The following is a 23,932-nucleotide window of genomic DNA, read 5'->3' on the forward strand; positions in this document are numbered from 1 at the left end:
AGTGATGCGATGGGAAGTGAACGAGAATTTGTCCACGGTTCAGAAAAGAATGGATGCACTGCCTATGGAATTGTAATAGGACTTTGTGGTAACAGATTTCACTGCGATTCAATTTTAATTTATCACTCGTTTATACTAGTTTATCACTAGTTATCAATCATGAAGTAACAACTGCAGTACCCGAAGGTCAATGAGAAACATTAAATCACTTTTCTCTTTCCAACACTGACCAATCAGTGAAGCGTCCTGTTTCTGTTTCAAATGATTACCATTGTAAATCTTTACTTATAATTATCTGGCCAGTTTACTTCATTCTGCATCGCTCCACTCAGTTGTAAAACATCAAAGTACATTGATATTCAAAAAGGATCTAGTGCTTTCCCAGCGTAAATGACAAAAAAACTCTTCTCGGGCTGGTATCAATTATATCCAATGGTTCAAAACATCGGTGATGATCAATACCTGTACCTGCCTGGAGGCCCGAGAAAAGTTTATTTGTTATATTGAGATTAATTTTCTTTCAGGAATTTACAGGAAAATAAAAAAATACAATGCAATTTATGAAAAACTATACAAAAAAAAGACTGACAAACAACCAATGTCTAAAAGACGACAAACTGTGCAAATAAAAAGATAAATAATTGTAGAATCCTTGAAAGTCAGTCCACAGTCAGTTCACAGTTGTGGATAGTGATGGTCCAGGAGCACAATAGTTGTAGGGTAATAATTGTTCCTGAACCTGGTGGCGTGGGGCCTAAGGCTCCTGTATCTCATTCCCAATAAGGGTAGCAAGAAGAGAGCATGGCCTGGATGCAGCGGGCAGGGGAAGGGTCCTTAATGATGGATCCTACTTTCTTGTGGTAGCACTCCACAGAAATCTACTCAACGGTGGGGAGGGCTTTGCCCGTGATGAACACAGAGCTGTGTCCACCACTTTCTGCAGCCTTTTCCATTCCTGGGCATTGGTGTTTCCATACCAGGGCCTGATGCCATCAGTTTGGATATTCTACACTGTGCATCATGACGAAGTAAAATTCAAGACTCAAAATTATTTATTGTCATACTTCAGTACACATGTGTAAAGGAGGACAAAATGATTGTTAGTCCGGATCTGATGTAGCGTAAAAAAGAGCAAAAAAGCACAAAGAACATTATAAAGTTAAGAGTTAAGATGCAGATATGGAATAAAATCTGCATAAATACTTCAGTACTGTCATAGGTTTACAATGTAAACAGCATTATAAAAGTGGCTATAAACACAAGGGAATCTACAGATGCTGGAAATCCAGAGGAACACACATAAAACGCTGGAGGAACTCAGCAGTTCAGGAAGCCTCTATGGAGAGGAAGAAAGAGCAGGCATTTTGTGTCGGGACCCCTTCATCAAAACTCATCAGAAGAAGTGTTTTAAAATGTGTACTGTGCAGTGCCATGCAGGTAGAGAGGGTGATGTGCATGTCATGGTGTAAATACCAGAAAACCCCAAACTTTATATTTCACATAGGAACTAGGTTGGATTCAGATAGTCATTAAGGCCATATTAATTATAAATATACATAAAATAAACACATATAAAAATAATGTGGTGTATAAACGTGACACATAAGGCAAAACATATAAAATATGTAAGTATGGAGGGGATAAAGTTAATACAAATTCACCTCAATTCATATAAATGTAACTGATATATATCACTCAGCAGGCTCTCTTTACCTTGACATCTTCAACTTGATCACACCTATAATCAAGATATTCTTTTATAACCCCAAGTTCTGTTCTCTGAAGGTTGAATGGATAAATACCCTGTTGTGATAATGACAGAACATCTGACTCCCCCTCTGATGTTTGTCATGCACTATTAAAGAAAGCCTGAGAGGTATAGAGCTGTACCCAATGTAAGCTGCCGCCTCTGTAATGGAGTGTAAAAGAATTAAAACTGATTATAGAACACAGAACACTGTAGCGCAGTACAGTCCTGTCAGCCCACAATGTGCCAATCTTTTAACCCACTCTTAGGATTAATCTAACCTTTCCTTCCTGCGTAGTCTTCCATTTTTCTATCATTCATGTGTCTATCTAAGAGTTTCCTGGAAGTTCCTAAGGATTCACTTTCAAAGATTTGATGACTCACATCCTGAGTGATATTTATTGATTGATTGATTGATTGATATTTTTTGTATTTGCATTGCTGGTCTTTTGCATGTTGGTTTGAGCATAGTTTTTCATTGATTCTATTGTATCTCTTTATTCTACTGTGAATGCCTGCAAGCAAATGAATCTTCAGGTAAGTATATGGTGACAAGTACATACTTTGATAATAAATTTACTTTAAATTTTGAACTAACATATCTGCCTCAACCACCACCCTTGGCACAGCAGTCTCACCACATTCTCTGTAAAAAAAAACTTACCTCTGACATCCGTCCACTATACTTTCCTCCAATCACCTTAAAATTATGCCTCTTAGTAACAGCCATTTCCATGCTGGGAAAATGCCTCTGGCTATTTACTTGACCTATGCCGTTTATCCTCCCCTACACAACTATCAAGTCACCTCTCATCCTCCTTCATCCAAAGAGAAAAGCCCCATCTTGTTCACAATTATACTACTAAACTACAACAAACTAACTTCACATTTGTTTCAATGGTGTCACTGAAGGTGGTTGTCTGAGAGGGAAAAAAAGGATTTAATTTGGCTTTTTTGACACTGATCAACAGAAAAAGACTCTTTTGTGTCAAAGTGAAAACAAATGTCTACAAAGTGATCCAAATTAATCACAAATATCAAACATAAAATAACTGATCGCATAAGTATTCACCCCCTTTAATATGACACACCAAATCATCACTGGTGCAGCTAATTGGTTTTGGAAGTCACCATCTGCATTCAAAGTGTTTCAATTGATTGTAGTAAAAATACACCTGTATCTGGAAGGTCCAACTGCTGGTGTGTCAGTAGCCTAGCAAAAACTACACCATGAAGACAAAAGAACACTCCAGGCAACTTTGTGAAAATGTTATCGAAAAGCACAAATCAGGAGATGGATACAAGAATATTTCCAAGTCACTGAATAGCCGTTAAAGTACAGTTAAGCAAATCATCACGAAACTGGAAGAAAGCCACAGGTGTAGATCTGCCTAGAGCAGGCCGTCCTCAAAAACTGAGTGACCGTGCAAGAAGGGGATGAGTGAGGGAGGTCACTGAGAGACCTATGATAACTCTGGAGGAGTCACAAGCTTCAGTGGCTGAGATGGGCGAAACTGCACATTCAGCTATTGCCCGGGTGCTTCAGGAGTCACATTTTAATGGGAGAGCGGCAAAGAGAAAGCCACTGTTGAAAAAAAAAGGCATGAAATTTCAGTTAGATCTTGCAAGAAGGCATTTAGGAGACTGAAGCCAGCTGAAAGAATGTTCTATGGTCTGATGAAACCAAAATTGAGCTTTTTGGCTATCAGTCTAAATGCTATGTTTGGCATAAGCCGAACACCGCACATCATCAAAAAGACACTGTCCCTACTGTGAAGCATGGTGGTGGCTGTATCATGCCGTGAGGATGCTTCACTGCAGCAGGCCCTGGAAGGCTTGTGAAGGTAGAGGGTAAAATGAATGTAGTAAAATACAGGGAAATCCTGGAGGAAAAACTGATGCAGTCTGCAAGAGAACTACGACTTGGGAGAAGATTTTTTTCCCAGCAAGATAATGACCCCAAGCATAAAGCCAAAACTACACAGGAATGGCTTAAAAATAACAAAGTTAATATCCTGGAGTGGCCAAACCAGAGTCCAGACCTCAATCCAATTGAGAATTTGTGGCTGCACTTGAAAATGGCTGGTCACTCACGATCCCCATGCAATCTGACAGAGCCTGAGCAGTTTTGTAAAGAAGAATGGTCAAAAATTGCAGTGCCAAGATGTGCAAAGCTGATAGAGACCTATCCACACAGACTCAAGGCTATAATTGCTGCCAAAGTTGCATCTACTAAATACTGACTTGAAGAGGGGAGTAATTATGCAATAAGTCATTTTGTTTTTAATATCTATAATAATTTTAGACCAATTTGCAGAAATTTTTCACTTTGCCACTGAAGTTTCTTTTTCTGTTGATCAGTGTCAAAAACACCAAATTAAATCTGCTGTGACTTAATGTTGTAAAACAATAAAACGTGAAAACTTCCAAGAAGGTGAATTTTTTTTTTATTGGCACTGTAGGTTACAAAATATTCTCAGGGACAGAATTGAACCTACCCAGACTGAAAGTGCACAACTGTCTTAATAAATCACAAAACTGTCTCACACTTGACAAACCTGCCTCAGTGATCAACGTAAAGGCAAGAATTTCATTCTGAAGTGACCACAATGAGGAAAATCACATCTCCATCCCTAGTTTCACTGAGGTGAGCGACAAAGTGCTCACTTTGTAATCATGCAGGCCTTTTTCACTGAGGTTGGGTAAAACTAGATCTAGGTGTCATGGGTGAAGGGTGAAAGGTGAAATGATTAAGGGGACCATGAAGCGGACCTACTGTACTTCACTCAGAGGGTGGTGAGAGTGTGAGAGTGTGAAGTGAGCTGACAGTGGAAGTGGTGGCTGTAGTTTCGATTGTAGTATTTAAGAGAAATTTGGATAGGTGCATTTTTGGGAGAGCTCTGCAGCACTACGATCCAGATGCAGGTTGATGGGATCAGGCAGATTAATGGTTTGGCATGGACTAGAGGGCCCGTTTCTGTGCTGTACTGTTCTATGACTCTGTGACTGGATTTCTTTTATTCACAACCTTAATCATTTTGAAATAAAGATACGTGTAACTGCAATAGGAAATGTCTGGCAAGAAAACAATGTTTTGTGAAAAGCTACTGAATTTCTATCAATTAATGGGTAAGAACATAATTATATCAGATGCCACTGATACGATACGACAGCCAAAGCTTGTTCATTTATCGCAAAGAACAGTACAAAACTAATGCTTCCACCCAGCAGGGTGTTCGTGTTCTGCTGAAAGTTTACACACAAGTCTGCAGAGTTGCAAACCATGCAACCAGAGCTAGCAATGAAGAGCAACACAAGAAAGTACACCGACTGGCCCCTTTATTCGCTACAGGAGGTAACTAATAAAGTGGCCGCTGAGGGTAGTATTTCTGTATGTTCATGGTCTTCTGTTTTTGTAGTCCAGCCACTTCAAGGTTTGACATGTTGCATACTCAGAGATGCTCTTCTGCACACCACTGTTGTAACGTGTGGTTATCTGAGTTACTGTTGCCTTCCTGTCAGCTTGAACCCGTCTGGCCATTCTCCTCTGACCTCTCTCATTCACAAGGCATTTTCACCCACAGAATTGCCTCTCACTGGATTTTTTGTGTTTATTGCACTATTGTCTGTAAACTCTAGACTAGGGGTTCCCAACCTTTATTATGCTATGGAGCCTTACCATTATCAGAGAGGTCCAAAGACCCAGGTTGGGAACCCCTGCTCTAGACTGTTGTGCATGAAAATCCAAGGAGATCACCAGTTTCTGAGATACTTAAACCATCCCATCTGACACCAAAAATCGTCCTAAGTCAAAGTCACTTTGATCACATTTCTTCACCATTCTAATGTTTGGTCTGAACAATAACTGAGCCTCTTGTCCATGTGTGCATACTTTTATGCATTGAGTTGCTGCCACATGACTGGCTGAGGAGATATTGGCATTAACGAGAAGGTGTACCTAATAAGGTGGCTACTGAGTGTAAGAAAAAACTTTCTACAAAGTACTTTCTTTTTGGCTGCATTAATAATATGTTTGTTTTTACGTTGACAGCCCTGAGATCCTCATGGACTTATAACTGCAATAAACAACTGCCACATTTTTGGCATTTTTCTCAAAGCAGTTGTTAGTGATTTAATTGTGGAACTGAACCCACATATTTTCATTCAGGACTTTGACAGAGAGCTCAATCAAAGAACTCTATGTTGCAATGCTTTTAACTGGAAAGGGGAGATATAAAGAGCCTATTCAATGAATGACAAAACTTTCCATTCTACATTGCTAAGACATGTAATGAATAGTAATTAGGTGTGCTCAAAAATTATCTGCAGAATAATATTTATGTAAAAAAAATTATCAGTTGCCTGTCTAGAGAAACTGGTCACTCACTCATTAGAACCGAACAGAATCAGGTTCAATATTACTGGCATGAAATTTGTTGTTTTGCGGTAGCTGTACATTGCAATACATAAGAAAAAATATTACACTGTATATATTTTTTCATTGTAATTTATTGTTCCAAAACATGATGTATTGCAATGTACTGCTGCCACAACTTTCACAACATGCCAATAATATTACACTTGATTCTGATATATTAAAATACTAAATTAAATTAGTAGTGCAAGAAAAGAGCAAAAAGAAAAAAAAAGTGATGTGGTGTTCATGGGTTCACTGTTCATTCAGAAATCTGATGGAAGCTGTTGCTGAATCATTGAGTGTGTCTTCAGGCTCCTGTACATCCTCCTTAATGGTAGCAATGAGCAGAGGGTACGTCCTAGTGATGAGGGTCCTTAATGACAGGTGCCACTTTTTGAGGTATTTTGAAGTTTTTCTGGATGCTAGAGAGGCTAATGCCCATGATGGAGCTAAATGGGTTTATGACTTCCCACAGTTTTTTCCAATCCTGTGCAGTGGCATCTCCATATGCACTTTACCTCACTACAATAACAATGTAACACCCATTCTAAATTGTCCCCAAGCTTCCAACTGAATGTTGTATTAAAGGCTCCACATCATGGCTGAGTTTCTTACTCTTCTGCTTCACAGGAAAATGGATCTCTTACACATACGGGTGGCAGGGTCGAGTCACGTTTAGCGTACTACCATTACAGCACCAGTTCTAAGATCGGGGTTTCTGTCTGCAAGAGTTTGTCTGTACTCTCTGTAACTGGGGGTTTCCTCTGTCTGCTCCAGTATCCTCCCACATTCCAAAGACGCAAGGCTTTGGAGTAGTGAGTTGCGGATGTGCTATGTTGGTGCCGGAAGTGTAGTGACACTTGCTGCCTGCCCCCAGCACAATCCTCACTGATTTGATTTGACGCAAATGATGCATTATAATCAGAATCAGGTTTAATATGACTAGCATATGTTGTGAAATTTGTTGTTTTGAGGTAGCAGTACATTGCAATACCACATGAAAAAAATGTACGGGAAGAAATATATATAGTATACACATACATAATTAAACAAATAGTGCAAAATAAACAGAAATAAATAGTGAAGCTATACTATATACTATATGCTTTGATGTACATTTGCCAAATAATAAAAATCTAATTGAATTGAATCTAATCTATGGCACAACTGACAGGGAGAAAGTAAACATTGTATTCCAGTAGCCTCTTGAAAAGAATACAAACTGGAAACAATGTTCTTAGTGAGGTTTTCCCTCTGATACTTGATATCTCTTTCTGTGTGAAAGCATTGTGACATTGTTTCAAGTTGATTTGTCCTCCTTAATAATTCAGTACTCTTTCTTGGCAATTTAAGTCACAGTGGTGGTGATGGTTTGATAATCGCTACTGTGAAACACCTTGAAGCGTTTTGCTACATTAAGGATGCTTGGTGCATGCAATTTTTTTCTTACAGACGAACCACACTTTCCATTAGTTGAGTTCCATCACCAACCCATCAACACCACCTCACTATTTTTAAACACAGATTCTGCAGAAGCTGGAAATCCAGAGGAGCACACACAAAATGCTGGAGGAACTCAGCAGGTCAGGCAGCATCTATGGAGATGAATAAACGTTCGACCCCCCTCCCCCTCAACTGGCTTCATCTACCACCTTCTTGCTTGTTCTCCTTCCCCACCCCCCACTTTGTTATTCTGGCATCTTCCCCCTTCCTTTCCAGTCACGATAAAGGGTCTTGGCCTGAAATGTATATTCCACTCTATGGATGCTGCCTGACCTGTGAAATTCCTCCAGATTCTGCAAATGCTGTAAGTCCAGAGCAGTGTGTTGCTGTGGACCTACAGCGTTCACAGAACCTCATGTGCTTGTGATTCACATTTTCCCTTACCTTAGGGCATATTTGCATGTTGAAATTTCAGGTTGGAATCAGTCTGCAATTAGATAGGGAACCGAGCAATCAAATACCAAATCACGGTACCACTTCACAATCATGGCTCAGGCGTTACAGAACTTGGGAGTTGAATTCCAACACCGACTGCAGGGAGTCTGTACGTTCTTCCCGTGAAACATGTGGGTTTCCTTTGGGTGCCTCGGTTCCCTCCCACAGTCCAGAGATATAACTGATCAGTGTAAACTGACCTGTGATTAGGCTAGGGTTAAGTCGGTGGGTTGCTGAGTGGTGAGGCTTGTTGGGCCAGAGGGCCTGTTCCTCACTGTATCTCTACATAGAATAAAGTGTCTGTTTCACTGGCTGGCTGCAGCAACATCCAACAACCAGAAGCCAAAGTCAAACAAACAAAATAAACTGTAAAGCATATCAAGTCTAGCTTAGTGGTAGCACTCTTGCCTGTCGATCAGAAGCACAGGGTTGCAAGTACCACACCAGGATTTAAGGACATAATCCAGGCTCACATTCCGCCAGGTGAACGATGCACTGCCGGAGTACAATTCCAGATAAGATGATGTTAGGTACTCCATTTTTCACGCAGCTGGATTCAGAGGTCCCATAACTTTAGCTGAAAAAGGATGTTGAAGTCCTTCCACTGTCCTGAATGATATTTTTTTTTCAACCACTACTCTCAGGTTTGGTGTAGCACCCTCTCACGATATACAAAAGGTGGAGCAGTTTGAAAGTTCCACTTTCCCCAGAACATTCCGGTGCAATTCCACACTGTCATCATCGAGAGCATCGTCACATCGGCCATTACGGTCTGGTTTGGTGCAGCATCTTCTCACAATAAACAAAAACTCCAGTGAACTGTCAGCAGAAAAGGTCATTGGCTTCAGGACTTGTATGTCTCCGCCACAAAAAAACAGGCAGGAAAAATCTTTGTGGACACCACGAACCCTTTTGGAAAGTGCTATAGAGTTATTGAAACAAAAACTTCACACCATCTTTCTTCCCTCAGGCAGTTAATCTGACCAACCATTCTAGTTAGCTCCCCCACAACACTCTCGTTCTATTACCCCTGTCACAGTACACCACTTTAAACCACATTTTATAATGCTGTTTACATTGTAAATACATGCTTGTATTTATGCCTATTTTATTCCATATCTGTACTTTAACCTCTAATTTTATTTTTTTGTAAAATTATTTATTTATGTGTTGGATGTTGTTTACATTGCATGTCGCGTCAACGCTCTCCAGCAAATTCCTATACATGTAAATGCATATGGTGAATAAAGTTGATCCTAGATCCTTTAGAACAATATTGATGGCTAGTTGCTCATCTTCTTGGTATTTGTGGTATCTTGCTCTGTATAAATTGGCTCTTGGGTAACCAAGGTAATTAACTGCTGGAAAGTTTCAGTCATCCCCAAATTTATGCAAGGTTGCAATTTAATTGTCGCCTGCTGCAGCTGCTGAAAGAGGCTGGAGGCGGTGTGGTGCAGCGAGTGTCCATGCTGTGTTGAGGTCTGGCCCCTCCTATCAGTACTGCTCTCCAGTGTTTGCTCAGTGGAAGATAAACTGGATTACATTCATCTGTAACTGCACTAATGTGAGATGAGAAACTGCTACAGCTTGTTCTTGCAGAAAACATGGCTCCAAGACAACATTGCATGCACCATCAATCAACAGGCCATGACACTCAGGAACTTAGCCTATATTATTATTATTATGCTTGTGACTATGTTTTATTGCTATCGTAAATATATGTGCCAGATGTGCCTTATGCTGTGTGTGCTTTTTACTGTTGGTTCTGTGTTTTTGTATCTCAGACCAGGGGAAACGTTGTTTTGTTTGCCAGTATTCATGTGTACGTGAGGTCTTTTCTAAACTAGAATGAACAAAATTTCATGACGACAACAACGGCAGATATCAATCTTGAACAGTTAGACTCAGTGGAAGAAAAACTGGATTACATTCATCTGTAGCTGCACTAGTAGGCAAAAAGGCCTCAAAGTGTCAGTAACAGTAACATACTCTGATTAGGAATTCTGAGGCTGCCTCAGTCTGGTGACTCATCTTCTTCACCATGTGTTATCCTTCGTGTCAGACATCCACAGATAAAACACTCATGTGGGCTTTTATTAAGGTCATAACCCCCACTCCCACCATTGAGGTGTTGTCACTAGCACAGCGAGCTGTTTAACTGTGCTGTGCACTTTGAATTTTATATTTTAACTTTAGAATTGTATAAACTAATATATAACTTTAGATTTTATTAACTTATTTGTGATAGATTATATTTTATGTGCTGTGTATGATATATGTTTTATGGATGCAGAAGCTGCACCACCCCTGTGCTTAAGGTTCATTTCCAGTACTTAGATGTAAAGGAAAATGAAGTGATTGTTACTCCCAATCCAATGCAGCACAAAAAAATACAGTAAGATAAAAAACACAACAGTAATAAAAACCACAGTAAATATAAATACATCAGATAATTTATATACATTGATTGATTGTATACCCATGAAGGGATGCTAGGTACAGGAATATCTGTACATAAGGTGACTGATGGTACTAGTGGTGGTTGGGGCTGTGGAGGGGTGGGTTAGTAGTGGCTGGAGGGGTTGATCAGCCTTACTGCTTGGGGAAAGTAGCTGTTTTTGAGTCTGGTGATCCTGAAGTGGACGCTACGTAATCTCCTTCCTGATGGGAGTGGGACAAACAGTCCCTGAGCAGAGTGGGTGGGATCCTTCACGACGTTACTGGCTCTTTTGTGGCACATTTATATATATATTCCTTTGAGCTCTCATAAATCTAGTTTGGAGGAGGTTAGAAGGAAAGCAAGGTGAGACCACAAAGGTATAAGAACATGAAGGCTTTCCAGGTGGTGGAGAGCACAGGATATAATGGGCAAGCTGGAATTCAGGATGGGATACATTACTAATTGCTAGAGGTTGGAACATTTACATTAAGTTAAAAGTGAAAAGATGTTCCAAGCTGTGTGTTTACAAACACACCACAGAATCAGGATTATTATCACTGACAAAGGTCGAGAAATTCATTGCTTTACAGCAGAAGAACAGTGCATTCCATAAGAATTACTTTGAACTATAAATAGCCAGGTAGATAGAAATAAAGGGACAAATAGATAGACAGAGAGGCAATCGGATAGATGGACAGAGCAAGGTAGGAGTAGCAAGATTCTTTAGAAGAAATGTTAAACAACTATCCTTTTGCAAATGCCCTTAATAAAAAGTGAAATACAGATAATCATTGATACACAAGACGGAGGTGTCAATGAGTATGGGTGAGCAGTTCTGCAGGTGATCATCTCAGCAAACTTCCTGAATAGCTTGACAAATGCTGAAGTTTTTCAGCACTCATAAAGTTGGTGAGTAACTGAAGCCCTGGGTTAAGGAAGACTATCCAAACAGCCATGGTAGGGGGGAATGGAGAGGAAGAAAATACATTAAGCCATGACAGGTTGGAGTTTCTGCAGCTTTAGGTGGTGCAGGCTTGATTTACCAGGATGCTGCCTGGATTAGGAGGGCATATTTTATGATGAAAGGTGGAGCGAGTTCGGTCTTTTCTCTGAATCAGACCCGGGTTTTCTCTCACTAGTGTATGTTGCAAAATTTGTTATTTTGTGGCAGCAGTACATTGCAATACATAATAATGAAAACTATAACTTACAATAAGAAACATATAGAAACTAAATTAACTAAGTAGTGAAAAAAAGAGTCGAAAAAAAAATAGTGAGGTAGTGTACATGGGTTCATTGTCTATTCAGAAATCCAATGCCGGAGGAGAAGATGCTATTTCTAAAAAGTTGAGTCTATGTCTTCAGGTTTCTGTACCTCATCCCTGATGGTAGCGATGAGAAGAGGGCATGCCCTGGATGATGGGGGTTTTTAATGATGAATGCCACCTTTTTGAGGCATCCCCTTTTGAAGGTGTCCTCAACGCTGGGGAAGCTGGTGTCCATGATAAAGGCGGCAGAGTTTTCAATTTTCTGCAGCTTTTTCTGATCCTGTGTAGTGGCCCCTCAGTACCGGTGACACCAGTTGTCACTCCATACCAGTGATACCAGTGAATATCTCCATGTCAGTGCTCCCTCCTTATCTGCTTATTTAGAAGATGCTTTTAGAACTTCGTTGTAAGAAAATAAGAAAGGCCAAAGTACTGGTTCCTGATCTACCCAAATCAGTGTAAACACAATTGTTTCAATGCTTAGCTACACCAGACCCACAGCCCAAACACTGCATTCAAGCCTGGACGCGCATCCATTCAGGAACAGGACTGAAGCCCAGAACTTTATGAACCATGCTGAAAGAACTGTGTTTAAATTTGCCACACAAGTTGATAGGGAGGTTAAGACACATAGTGTGTTGGCCTTCATCTGTCGGGGAATTGAATTCAAGAATTGCAAGGTAATAGTGCAGCTCTATAAACCACTGGTTAGACCACACTTGGAGTATTATTGTCAGTTCCTGTCCAGTCATTATAGGAAGTAGGTAAAAGCTTTAGAGAAGAAGCCTCACCAGCATGCTGCCTGGATTAGACAGCGTGACTTCTCAGAATGGTCTGAGCGAGCTAGAGCTTTTCCCTTTGGAGTGAAGGAGGATGAGAGGTGACTTGATATGGGTGAACAAGATGATTAAGAGGCATAGACTGAGTGGACAGTCAGAGACTTTTTCCCCGGGTGGAAATGACTAATACATGGGGCATAATTTATTTAGAGACACAGCACAGAATAGGTCCTTCCACCCCTTTGAGCTGTGCTACCCAACTACCCCCACCCCCCACCCCAACCACACTGACTTAACCCTAACCTCATCACGGGACAATTTGTTGTTTTGTCTTTGGACTGTGGGAATAAACCAGGGAAAATCCAACGCATTCCACGGGGAGGATGTACAGACTCCTTACAGAGGATGCCGGGATTGAATCCCAAACTCTGACAGCCCGAGCTGCGATAGCATTGCGCTAACCACCACGCTACCAGGCGCCCTTACAACTTTTAAGTTTAAGGTGATTGGAAGAAAGTATATGGGGATGTCAGAGGTGAGCTTTTTACATAAAGAGAGTGGTGGGAGCATGGAATGTGCTGCCATGAACGGAGGTAGAGGCAGATACATTAGGGACATTTAAGAAGTCCTCAGGCACGTGGATGATAGCGAAACAGTGGGGTAAGATTGAGTTGCAGTAGGTTAAAAGATGGTGCAATATTGAGGGCCGAAGGGCCTGTATTGGACTCTCATATACTTTGGCTGAACTTTGTGGATAGTCTAATGCAAACAGACTCTAACAGACAGACCATGAGCTTCTAAAGAAAAAAAATGTCAAATAACTATTCTTATAGTTATACCTTACACATTTTGCCTTTATTTTTAAATAAAGGTGAAATATAGAAGAAAAAAATCTCCGTCCACTTCCCTCTTCTTCATTTCCCCACTCTGGCCCCTTATCTCTTCTCCGCACCTGCCTATTACTTCCCCCGGTGCCCCTCCTCCTTCCCTTTGTCCAATGGTCCATTCTCCTTTCTTATCAGATTCCTCCTTTTCCAGTGCTTTACCTTCCCCACCAACCTGGCTTCACCTATCACCTTCCAGCTAGCCTCCTTCCCCTCCCCCCCGCCCTAAACTCTTTATTCTGGTGCCTTCCTCATTTTGTTTCAGTTCTGAAGAGGGTCTTGGCCCAAAACGTCAACTGTTTGTTCATTTCAATAGATGCTACCTGACTTGCTGAGCTCAACCACCACTTGGCGTGTGTTGTACAGGATTTCCAGAATCTGCAGGATCTCTTGTGTTTATGCGGAAGATTTGCAAATTATGCAAATTGTAGTTTCTTATTTTAAATTAAACTGCATTTTTTTTAGACCCTGAGAAAAGACTTCACAAAACTGGAATGCAAAATAGAGACAGTTTGTTGAACATCTTCACTGTCCTTATGGGTCCAGAAAGACACCTCTTTTCATTTATGTCCCTGAACCTAAGTTGAAGAATGGAGGAAGAGCAAAATATGAACTAAGGACTAAACACAAGGACGAGACATAAGAAGCAGGCTTTGAGTTTGAGAAGAAGTAGGAGGAAGGGAGGGTTAAGGAATGTAGACTTTTCTAGAGTTTTGAGGTATAAGTGAGTCCAGAATTAGGCCATTTGGCCCATCTGCTCTGCCATATCATCATGACTGAGCCATCTCTCTCTCAACCCCAATCTCCTGCCTTCTTCCCATATCCCTTCAAGGCCCGAATAATCAAGAATCTATCAACCTTTGCCTTAAACATACCCAAAGACTTAGCCTACACAGCCGCCTGTGGCAATGAATTCCACAGATTTACTAACCCGTGGCTAAAGAAATTCTTCCTCATCTCCATTCTAAATGGATGTCCCTCTATTCTGAGGCTGTGTTCTCTGGTCTTAGACTTCCCACCATAACAAACATCTTCTCCAAATTTACTTTATCAAGGCCTTCAAACATCTGATAGTTTTCAATGAGATGTCCCCTCATTCTTCTGAACTCCAGTGATTCCAGACCCAGAGCCATCAAACACTCCTCATATGACAATCTTCTCAATCCCAGATCATTTTTGTGAACCTACTGTGAACCCTCTTCAATGTCAGCACATCCATATTATGGGGTGTGGGTTACATTCCTAGAAAATGGGCTGTATCTCAAAGTCACATAACCGGCATGTGCTTGAAGAAATGTGAATTGAAAAAAAAACCCTTATGTTGATTGATATACTTTCATGAAAGGACTTTATTCCGTATCTCAAAATTCTGGCTGGCAATCTGAGAATTTTCCGCATTTCATTTAGTGAGAATTTCTGGAAACCCCAACATGGGGGTTACATGCACTGGGGATAATGAGTCAAAGTTTCAACCACAGAAGCATAAAAGGATGTGGCAAAATGTGCTAGATGCGTTAGAAGAGCAAGAAAGAGAAAGATGCTTCAGTTCCTTTGAAATTCTACCAAGGTTCATTGTGGTTTTGCCTGTAACCAAGTAGTGGTGAAGGTGGGGAGATAGCATATTGTTAGTATACCTTAAGAGATATTAACAATAATTTGAGCGAGCTAGGGCATTTCTCTAGAGCAAAGGATGATGAGATGACACTTAGCAGAGGTGTACAAGATGATGAGAGCCATAGATCGAGTGGACAGCCAGAAGCTTTTCCTTGGGGTGGAAATGGCTAATACTAGGGACCATAATTTTAAGCTGGTTGGAGGAAAGTATGGGGTGATGTCAGAGGTGTTTTCAGCACAGAGACTGGTGAGTGCATGGAACGCTTCGCCAAGGGTGCTGGTAGAGGCAAATACATTAGAGACTTCTAAGAATCTCTTAAAAAGGCACAAGGATGATAAAAAAAAACAAAGGGCTACGTAGGAGGGAAGGATTTGATTGATCTTACAGTAGGTTAAAGGGTCCACACAACACTATGGACCAAAGGATCTGCACTGTGCTGTAATGTTCTCCGTTCTAACCACTTACGCTCAATACAAATACAAGTATCAGAACTGAAACACGTGTTGCATCATGGCAGGGACCAGCACATTGGCTTTTTTTTTGTCTTTGCAACATGGTAATGTTTTATAAGTTTGTAGTTAATGTGTGTTAAAATGATTCTCTGTTTAGAACTCAAAGGGAATCCAGCTTAACAATTCACTGCCATACTATGAGATTTGTTTTAGCAAAGTGGAATTGCCGCAGTGCTGATCATGTTGTTGAAATGTGGAAGATTTGCAGAAGGAGCTTTTGTGGAATAGCTGGGCTCTGACTGATCCGCGATTCTGCTCCACCTCCACCCATCCCCAGAGGGCTGTCGATGCCACCCATCCCCAGGGGGCTGTCGATGCCACCCATCCCCAGAGGGCTGTCGATGCCACCTATCCCCAGGGGGCTGTCGATGCCATCCATCCCCAGGGGGCTGTCAATGCCACATTAGCTCAGATTTCATTTTCATTAGCTTTCACTTCTTTGGGGAATAGGAAATGTTCACAAACTTAACCATCACTAAAGCAATAATATTAGTTCTGAGGGAAAGGAGAGATTCTGGCAACACGAAGGCAACTGGATAAACTTAAATAGTGTAGTGTAAAGGCAACACCTGAGGCTTTGCAATTGGAATTGACTCACTATAATCACGTTAGGAGGATTTGATAGATGCAGGGTGGCATAGTGTTGAGTGGTTAGCACAACTCTTTACAGTACCAATGACCCGGGTTCAAATCCCACCTCTGTCTGTAAGGAGTTCGCACCTTCTCCCTCTGACTGCTTGGCTTTCCTCCAGGCACTCCAGTCTCCTCCCACAGTCCAAAGACGTACCAGTTGGTAGGTTAATTGCTCATTGAAAATTGTCCCGTGATTAGGCTAGGATTAAACCGTGGAACTGCTGGGCGGCGCGGCTGGCTTGACGGGCCAGAAGGGCCTACACCGTGCTGCATCTCACAAAATTAAAAGATCTCAAACAGCCTCTGACAATCAAGTCCAGCACCTGGCCACCTTAGCTTCGAAGCCCAGCAGAACCATTCCTACTGGCAGGAGAAGTAACAAAGGTGAGTTACTGGCGCCTTAAAACCAGTCGCTTTGGGCGGATGGGGTTATAGTTGGAAGCTCGTCTATGAGAAGAAAAACTCTGATCTCAAACCTCTGCTGCCTTGTGGCTATACCCACTCATGGCTAAGGCTTCCTGAGGGAAAAATCTGGAGCTGGAGTCCCCAGTGCAGTTCTATGTTGAGTTCAGTGCTGACTGGCAACTCCTGTACCACCACTGGTGCCAAACTGTATCGGTCTCTGCCATTCTTTGGGATTCATCAGCAGTGTGGAGAGGGGGAGCCTACTGCATGAGCAACAGCTTGCTCTCCATACCCTGGCTTGCTCCCACTACCCTGGCTTGCATATCAACTGACGGTGCTACGTGGACATCTAGCATGCAATATCCATGGTCAACCTCGGCTAACCTAGGGCCTCCATACAGACCAATTCATTACACAGTGCATTGAGGTAGAACAAGGAAAAACAATTACAGAATGCAGAATAACTACAGAGAAAGGAAAGTATGGTTCAGGTGAACAATACAATGTAAAATCAAAATGAGGTAGACTGTGAGGTCAAGAGTCTGTACTGGGAAACCATTTAGTAGTCTTATAACAAATTTATCATAACTTGTTCAGAGTGACACCAAAAGAATTTTACACATTGAAATTAAGATATTCACTATGATAGATGAAAAACTATTTCCACTAAATGCATTAATATTAAAATACTGGAAGACAGTATAAAAGGAAAATTATTGTGTGGTATTAATATCACAATTATTTTTGGCAATCTATTTTAAATATAGCATTTTTCAATAATGTGAAAAACACTATTTAATAATGGAAATTGAATGCAAATTTAACTTTTTTAGGCACTGAATTATCTGTCATGTCTGTAACACTTCTTTATGTGTAGTTTTTCATTGATTCTATTGCATTTCTCTGCTCTAACATGACCACCTGCAAGAAAATGAATCTCTAGGTATAGTTGTCCGGGGAGTGGGGCTGAGGAGGGGGGAAAAAGAAGGACCAGCCAAGATTGAATGGCAGAGCAGACTCGAAAGGCCAAATGACCTAATTCTGCTCCTCTGTCTTATACATCCTTGGATCGTATCCAGGGTATCTTTAAGAAGCAGTACCTCAGAAGGCAGTGTCCATCACTGATGACCCCCACCACCCAGGACATGCCCTTTTCTCGCTGTTTCAGAAACCTGAAGAAACACACTCTGCACTTCAGGAACAGCTTCTTCCCCTCTGCCATCCAACTTCTGAATGGACACTGAACCCATGATCACTACCTCACTACTTTTTATTTCTATATTTATACTACTTATCTAATTTAACTATTTATATTATATATATATTCAATTACTGTAATTCTGTTTTTCTCTCTAAAATCATGTATTGCATTGTACTGCTGCTGCAAAGTTAACAAATTTCACGACACATGCGTGTGATATGAAACTTGATTCTGATCTGGAACTTTGTTCTTGTATGTGCATTGATATAGGGATGGATGAAGAGGTCATTCTTGTACTTAACCTAGTGCTCATCCACTTGAATATTTCCTCTTTTAAAACATTAAATATTATAATGTCTGCTTCAAACAAGTTGTAGTTCTATCTTCATGTAAAATATAACCCAAGGTACTCATACTCATTTCAGAAAGAATATCTTAAACAACATTGCCTAAACAGATATGTATTTTATCATATACATATGTAAAGGCAAGTAATTATTTTCTTTCTGAGTATTTCTGACAAAAACATATTTGGAATATAACTTTGCAGTATGACAAATAACTTGAGCTGAAATTAAATTTGAAAAAAAAACCTATCAACTTTCAAATTTTCATACCCAAAATTATTTTTTTATATCAACAATGACAGGTATATGTTCAACTACAGTTTAAAAGATATACATTAATAAAATGATGGATGAGAGATTTGCTCTCATAACTGCAGCAATCCAAAAGTTACATTCATCTCTGAAGTGGCATTAAGATGCCAAACTATATCCATGCTGAATAACTGCAGGCACACCAGAACACTCAAATTGAACACATTTTGAAATTTGATACTCACATTATGGTTTAAAACCCCAGGTAACAATGACATATTTTCATGCATTCAAGCCTCATAGATTGGTTTCTGATTACAACATTGGATCTGTGCAGAATCAACACTGACACATTTGAGAAGAGCATCGATATCAAATGCTGACTGGAAAGGGTGAGAGCTAGCAGAACTTGCTTGGATCGTAACAGGTAATCTCATCAATTACTTTAGCAAAATTCCTCATCCATTTGAGGGTTTCCTCTTACAGTCATTATCCCCATTTTTGTTAATTTCCTCAATGATCTTCAAAGTAAATTTGAATTCTGGTGACGTTTATACACTTTTGTGCATAGAATCTGTGCTATAGATAGATTCTTAATTTATCTCTTCATTATTGTCTTGGACCCCAGCTGCAGTATACTGCTGTTATTAAAGTTCAAAGCAAATTGATTATCAAATAGGTATATGTCACCATATACTGCCCTGAGATTCATTTTTGCAGGCATTCACAGTAGATAGAAAGAAATACAATAGAATCAGTGAATGAGTAATAGATAATATTGAGAACATGAGTTATGTAGTCATTTTTCAAGCTATCAAATACGACCTAAATAACCAATTCCATTCCATACTATCAAAATAGAAATTAAAATATATATTAAAATTAAAAGTGCAAAATTTATTAAATACAAGAGATTCTGCAGAAGTTGGAATTATTAAAATAATTTTTTCATGTTCAATCATGACTCTGCTCTAAACAAAAATGTACATAACTATATTCCCTTGCTGAATTACTCCTGGTAGCAAGCACTTGCTTTAAGCAATTGGAAACATGACAAATTTAATAAACTCTGTCAAGGCTAATGTAACAGTTCCCCAGTAGACCACAATTTATTGATAATATTGTCATTGTCCGTAGATCTACTACTTATGGTTTTGATCCTACCAAGCAGTTTTAAAATTTTGTGATTTTTGCATGATTGAAAATTACAAATTAATATTGTCAATTCTTGCCAGGTTAACTTGGCTAATCCGGCATTAAATCATGTCACAAAATGGGTACCTCTCAAATACAGCACAGCAATATGAGAGAAATTAGAACTGCTACGACCATTTGGCAAGCAGACCAACTCCTAAGCCTGGACACTCACATGATCCGCTCAGTAGAAATATCTCATGCTAAAAATCAGACAAAAAGCCCTCTTTAAAAAGGATCTATTGCTGAAAAATTTTCAAGCATTACTTACACATTTAAGTTCAACATTAAGAATAAGATTTATGACGTCTAGATTAGAAGATTCAAGATGGTTTAATGTCATTTCCAGTACATAAGTGTAAAGGAGAATGAAAGAACTCTTCATTCCCACTTTCCCACCCACCTTACCCCACACCCAGTAGAATATACTGCTGGTTTCAAGCCAAAAGTTTCTGAAACACAATTTTAGTAGATGTCTATATTTTAATTTTTGTATATTTTCCTGCTTTTATTTCATGGTCCTACATTCTGTGTTATTCAGTGGATGAGAGTGAATCTTATTATTATTCAAGAGCTGAGTTTTACAGTGAACAGAGTATTTCACATTAAATAAAATCACTGTACTCAGTAAATTGCTCTAATAACAAAAATTACAACAAGAGCACAAGTCCCATGCATTAAGAGGTTCAGACATGAACAACGAACCTCCTACTTACGTGCGGAATAGGCATTTTATTTAAAGGATGCTATACTTTGTACCAGATCTTGCAATTTATTGTTAAGGATTTTCAAAATTTACCGCAACCTAACATTCATCTAACCACACTTCCTATCAGAAACCGTATTTGGGAAATTAATTTTGTTCACAGCAAGCAGGATGCTGCTTTTCACAAACATCAACTGTTGAAAATCCCCTTCAGAAAAAGATTTAAAATTTTTAAATATTAATTATAAGGTTTAAATTTCTCCGTTTTCCTTGTAAATAACAGTTACATACAAAAATAGGAGTCCTTAAGACTGAGTTTTTCCAGGTAATTATATGAAATGTCTGATTTACTGAAAGAATTTGCAAATGCTACACTTTAGAAAAAAATTGTCAACCATTCTCCATTTTCAGTTCTTCAATCACTGCTAATTTCATCAAAATGTACCTGCTAATTTCCTTTTTTATTTACAAACCCATACACTGTTACAATTACATGAAGGTTTTAATTTTGTAGTTTTAAAAGAAACTCTAACATCATACATTTGATTCCCAAATTAAATGGGGTTAAATAAAAACTTCACTGTTTCAATCTGTGTAATCAGGGTTGAAGTCTGGCTTTGCTGACAACCAAATGACCACAATTAAATCCGACTATCCCAATTTTCCTAAAGCAACTTTCAAAAATGAACTGGAATAAGTTACACAAAATTATGGTTATTGTCACTATTAGAGATCACAAAAAAATTAAATCTTAAACACAAAATTATTTTTTAAATGGATGAATATGCATAACAATAGCAATTGCATTTCTAGCTCTCTAATTTAAATAACGGCGATGCCTCGTAATTAGGTTGCTGTGTAGCCTTTTGTTTTTCTTTTGTTTATTCATTATTCTGATTTTTTTCTACCTTCTCTGCCTAAAGCTATCTGTTGCCAAAATCAGTCGGAGTCTCCATAGAACCTTCAGAGTTGTTTTGCTTGCCACTGATGCGCGATGTTTCGGCCAACGTTACAAATAAAGCACTAAATAAAACCAGGAAAAGATCGCTGGTACTTTTTTTCTCTCCCTTTGAAAACATACTGTGAAAGATATTCAAGTTGATAATAGAAATTAATTTTTTTTTAGAAAGAAAAGCGCAATTCTCGTGAATAAAGACTTTACCCTCAGCTTTCAGCGGTCAGCACACGGCATAAACAATCTCCACAAGATGTTTGGCATAATTTCAAGCCCGGCGCAATGTCGCTGCAGAGCCAAAACAATGCCCGCTGTATTTTGCGCAAAAATATAATTGTCAAGTTTGTGTACAAAGGGGAAATCTGTGTTTACTGAAAGCCTATGGTATCAGAATTCCATTATAACAATCATATAACTTTCCATAAATCAGAAGTGTGCTTCACCATTAGTTAGTAACCACGGTTTGCATCTTCTGCAGTGGGCACAGTCTCAAATTGTAATCGTAATTCACTACTTTAGATATAACAATTAAAATTCCAAGTTTTTTATTATTGTTTATGAATAAATTGACTCCATTATTTTGTTGGTAGAGACTTAATATTAATCAAGATTATTCCAATGTAGCATGGTGGTGTTCAGAAGCTTCTCTGACACCATATGACTAAATTTCTGGTTAACGTGAAAGAACTTGATCTATTTTTTGCTGTCTTATACAGTTACAAATAATTCAAACAGATGCTTTGTAATTACCCTTTAAAACAAATCTACTATTACCCGACCTTCCAGGAACGAGAGATGCATACATAGGTAAGAATGATGAATCAGATTTGGAATAAAATTGTAAACAGCATAAAGTATCAGGTGTTCGTGTACCTTAACTTTTTTAATTCACTTAATAAAACTCGGTATCTGTAGAAGGTTAGATTTAAAGTTATATTGGCTGGCAAGCTACAATTTCACAGATGTTCATCTGTATACACTGTTTTTTTTTGTCTGTGAAACTAAAAACCGCTCGCCTCCATCCTCTCAGTTCAAATGGATCTTGGTGCAGGCTTGTAATAGCTCCCTTTTGGCCTAAGTACCCTAACCTGATTAGATTCAGATGGAGTGAACTCAACAAGGAGGAAAACAAATATGTGCTCAGTAACCACTTCCCTCCAAGTCCTCCAAATTGGATTTTTCACTCTTTCAGTTTGTAAAGCGGGAATAGGCAGAGGAACTGGGGACAGAGCAGAGAAAGCTGTGGGTGAAAAAATTAAAAAAATATATATTCCCAGTCATTCTCCAAGAGCTCAGTAACGAAAAAACATAATAAACACCCAGATGGCTAGAATAAACCTTTTGCATCACATCGCGCAAAATTTCCAGACAGACTTTTTCCCTCGCCGCACTAAAATATCTCAGTCTGCAGATATTTTATTAAAGAATGCATCGTCTTTTTCTTTTGCAAAATAAATTATAGTCAACTTTTCCAAACTCCCTTTATATATGCATGTACTTTTTTTTAAACTGAGGTATGACAGTAAGTTCAACATCAAGTAAAACTGGTAAAGAGTACCACAAAACCTCTGGTGACCAAAATGAGTCGGGCAGCCACCGAGGTAATGCAAAGCAGTTTTCTAGTCTATTTCTTAAACTGTGGATAAAACAAACTTCCTAATATATTCCTTGTATAACAGCTCAACTTACCGCTTTCCCATTATAGTAGTACATTAATGAGTTGCCACCCATCCCGGGTATTGTGTATGCACAATACATGGCTCTTTTATTCTTTTCTTCAGTATCACACTAATAACTTTTATTTCAAACTCGCCGTCTTTTTTTTTCACAACAATTCCTTCAGTTGCATTTTCCCATATGGCCAGGCCAAGCATGGTGAATATGCAAAGCAGGAAGAGACCATTTTTGACGTGATGGAGGGGAGGGTGGTGAGGGAAAGGGGGGGGGGGGGAAAGGAAGGTTGTGGCAATGTCTCTCTAGCGACTCTCTTCCCAGAGCTAAAAGCTGGAAGCAGGCCCAGCATCAAATGAGAGCGACTTCCTAAAAAAAATGCACAGTAAATTCAACTTTCCGCTGTATTTGATTAAGTCTGTGAAACATCACCGATTCTGAAAATCCGAAAAAAAACTTCACCTATAGCCTCTCCCCACTTTACAGATTTCCACTCAATTGCCTTGGGGTGATAGTAGAATAGGGTACATTATTGAGCTGAATACAAATGCGGTTAATTGACTCCTCTTTTTTTTCTTTTAATTTGATTAAAAAGCTAGTGGCAGGAAGGGAGTCGTATGATGCACATCTAATAACTGCACCATCTGTCTCTGTTTCTGGCTAGCTCCCAGCATTGTACACAGCTGCTGGAGAACTACAAGGAGAACAAAATGACCCCAGCTAAAATAGGCAGGTTTCAGACTTTTTTGGTCAGCCACAGAGCAAGAGCTGGTCGGCTTCGGGAACAGCAAGCCGGACTCTCGCACAGAGAACACCACAAAAGAAGCACATTAACAACACATAATTTAAAAGAAATTTCTTTTCCAGGGAAGGAATCATGCAGCACCATTTAAGCAGGGAAACAGGTTTCTCCTTTGCCAAATTCAGAGCACCATGGGAAGGGGGACCTTTGGGAATTGATCCCAAAT

The 23,932-nt window shown here is 39.5% G+C and overlaps 1 protein-coding gene across 17 annotated transcripts in view; it reads right to left on the reverse strand.

Moving 5' to 3' along the window:
• Positions 1 to 23,932, reverse strand: part of LOC140194896 (transcription factor 4-like) — a 681,375-nt gene that overhangs the window by 165,486 nt on the left and 491,957 nt on the right. For 2 of the 17 annotated variants that reach the window (XM_072252233.1, XM_072252231.1), the window contains exon 1: positions 22,983 to 23,144. The exons of 13 other annotated variants lie outside the window; for them this stretch is intronic. In XM_072252233.1, the coding sequence (XP_072108334.1) occupies positions 22,983 to 23,051 (69 nt within the window). In that variant the 5' untranslated portion in view covers positions 23,052 to 23,144. Of the gene's footprint in view, positions 1 to 22,982; positions 23,146 to 23,932 lie in introns of those variants that run through there. 2 more of the 17 variants (XM_072252232.1, XM_072252229.1) reach the window with 2 other exon arrangements.

The sequence above is a fragment of the Mobula birostris genome, chromosome 3, assembly GCF_030028105.1.
Source record: "Mobula birostris isolate sMobBir1 chromosome 3, sMobBir1.hap1, whole genome shotgun sequence".
In the NCBI taxonomy this organism is placed as follows: Eukaryota; Metazoa; Chordata; class Chondrichthyes; order Myliobatiformes; family Myliobatidae; genus Mobula; species Mobula birostris.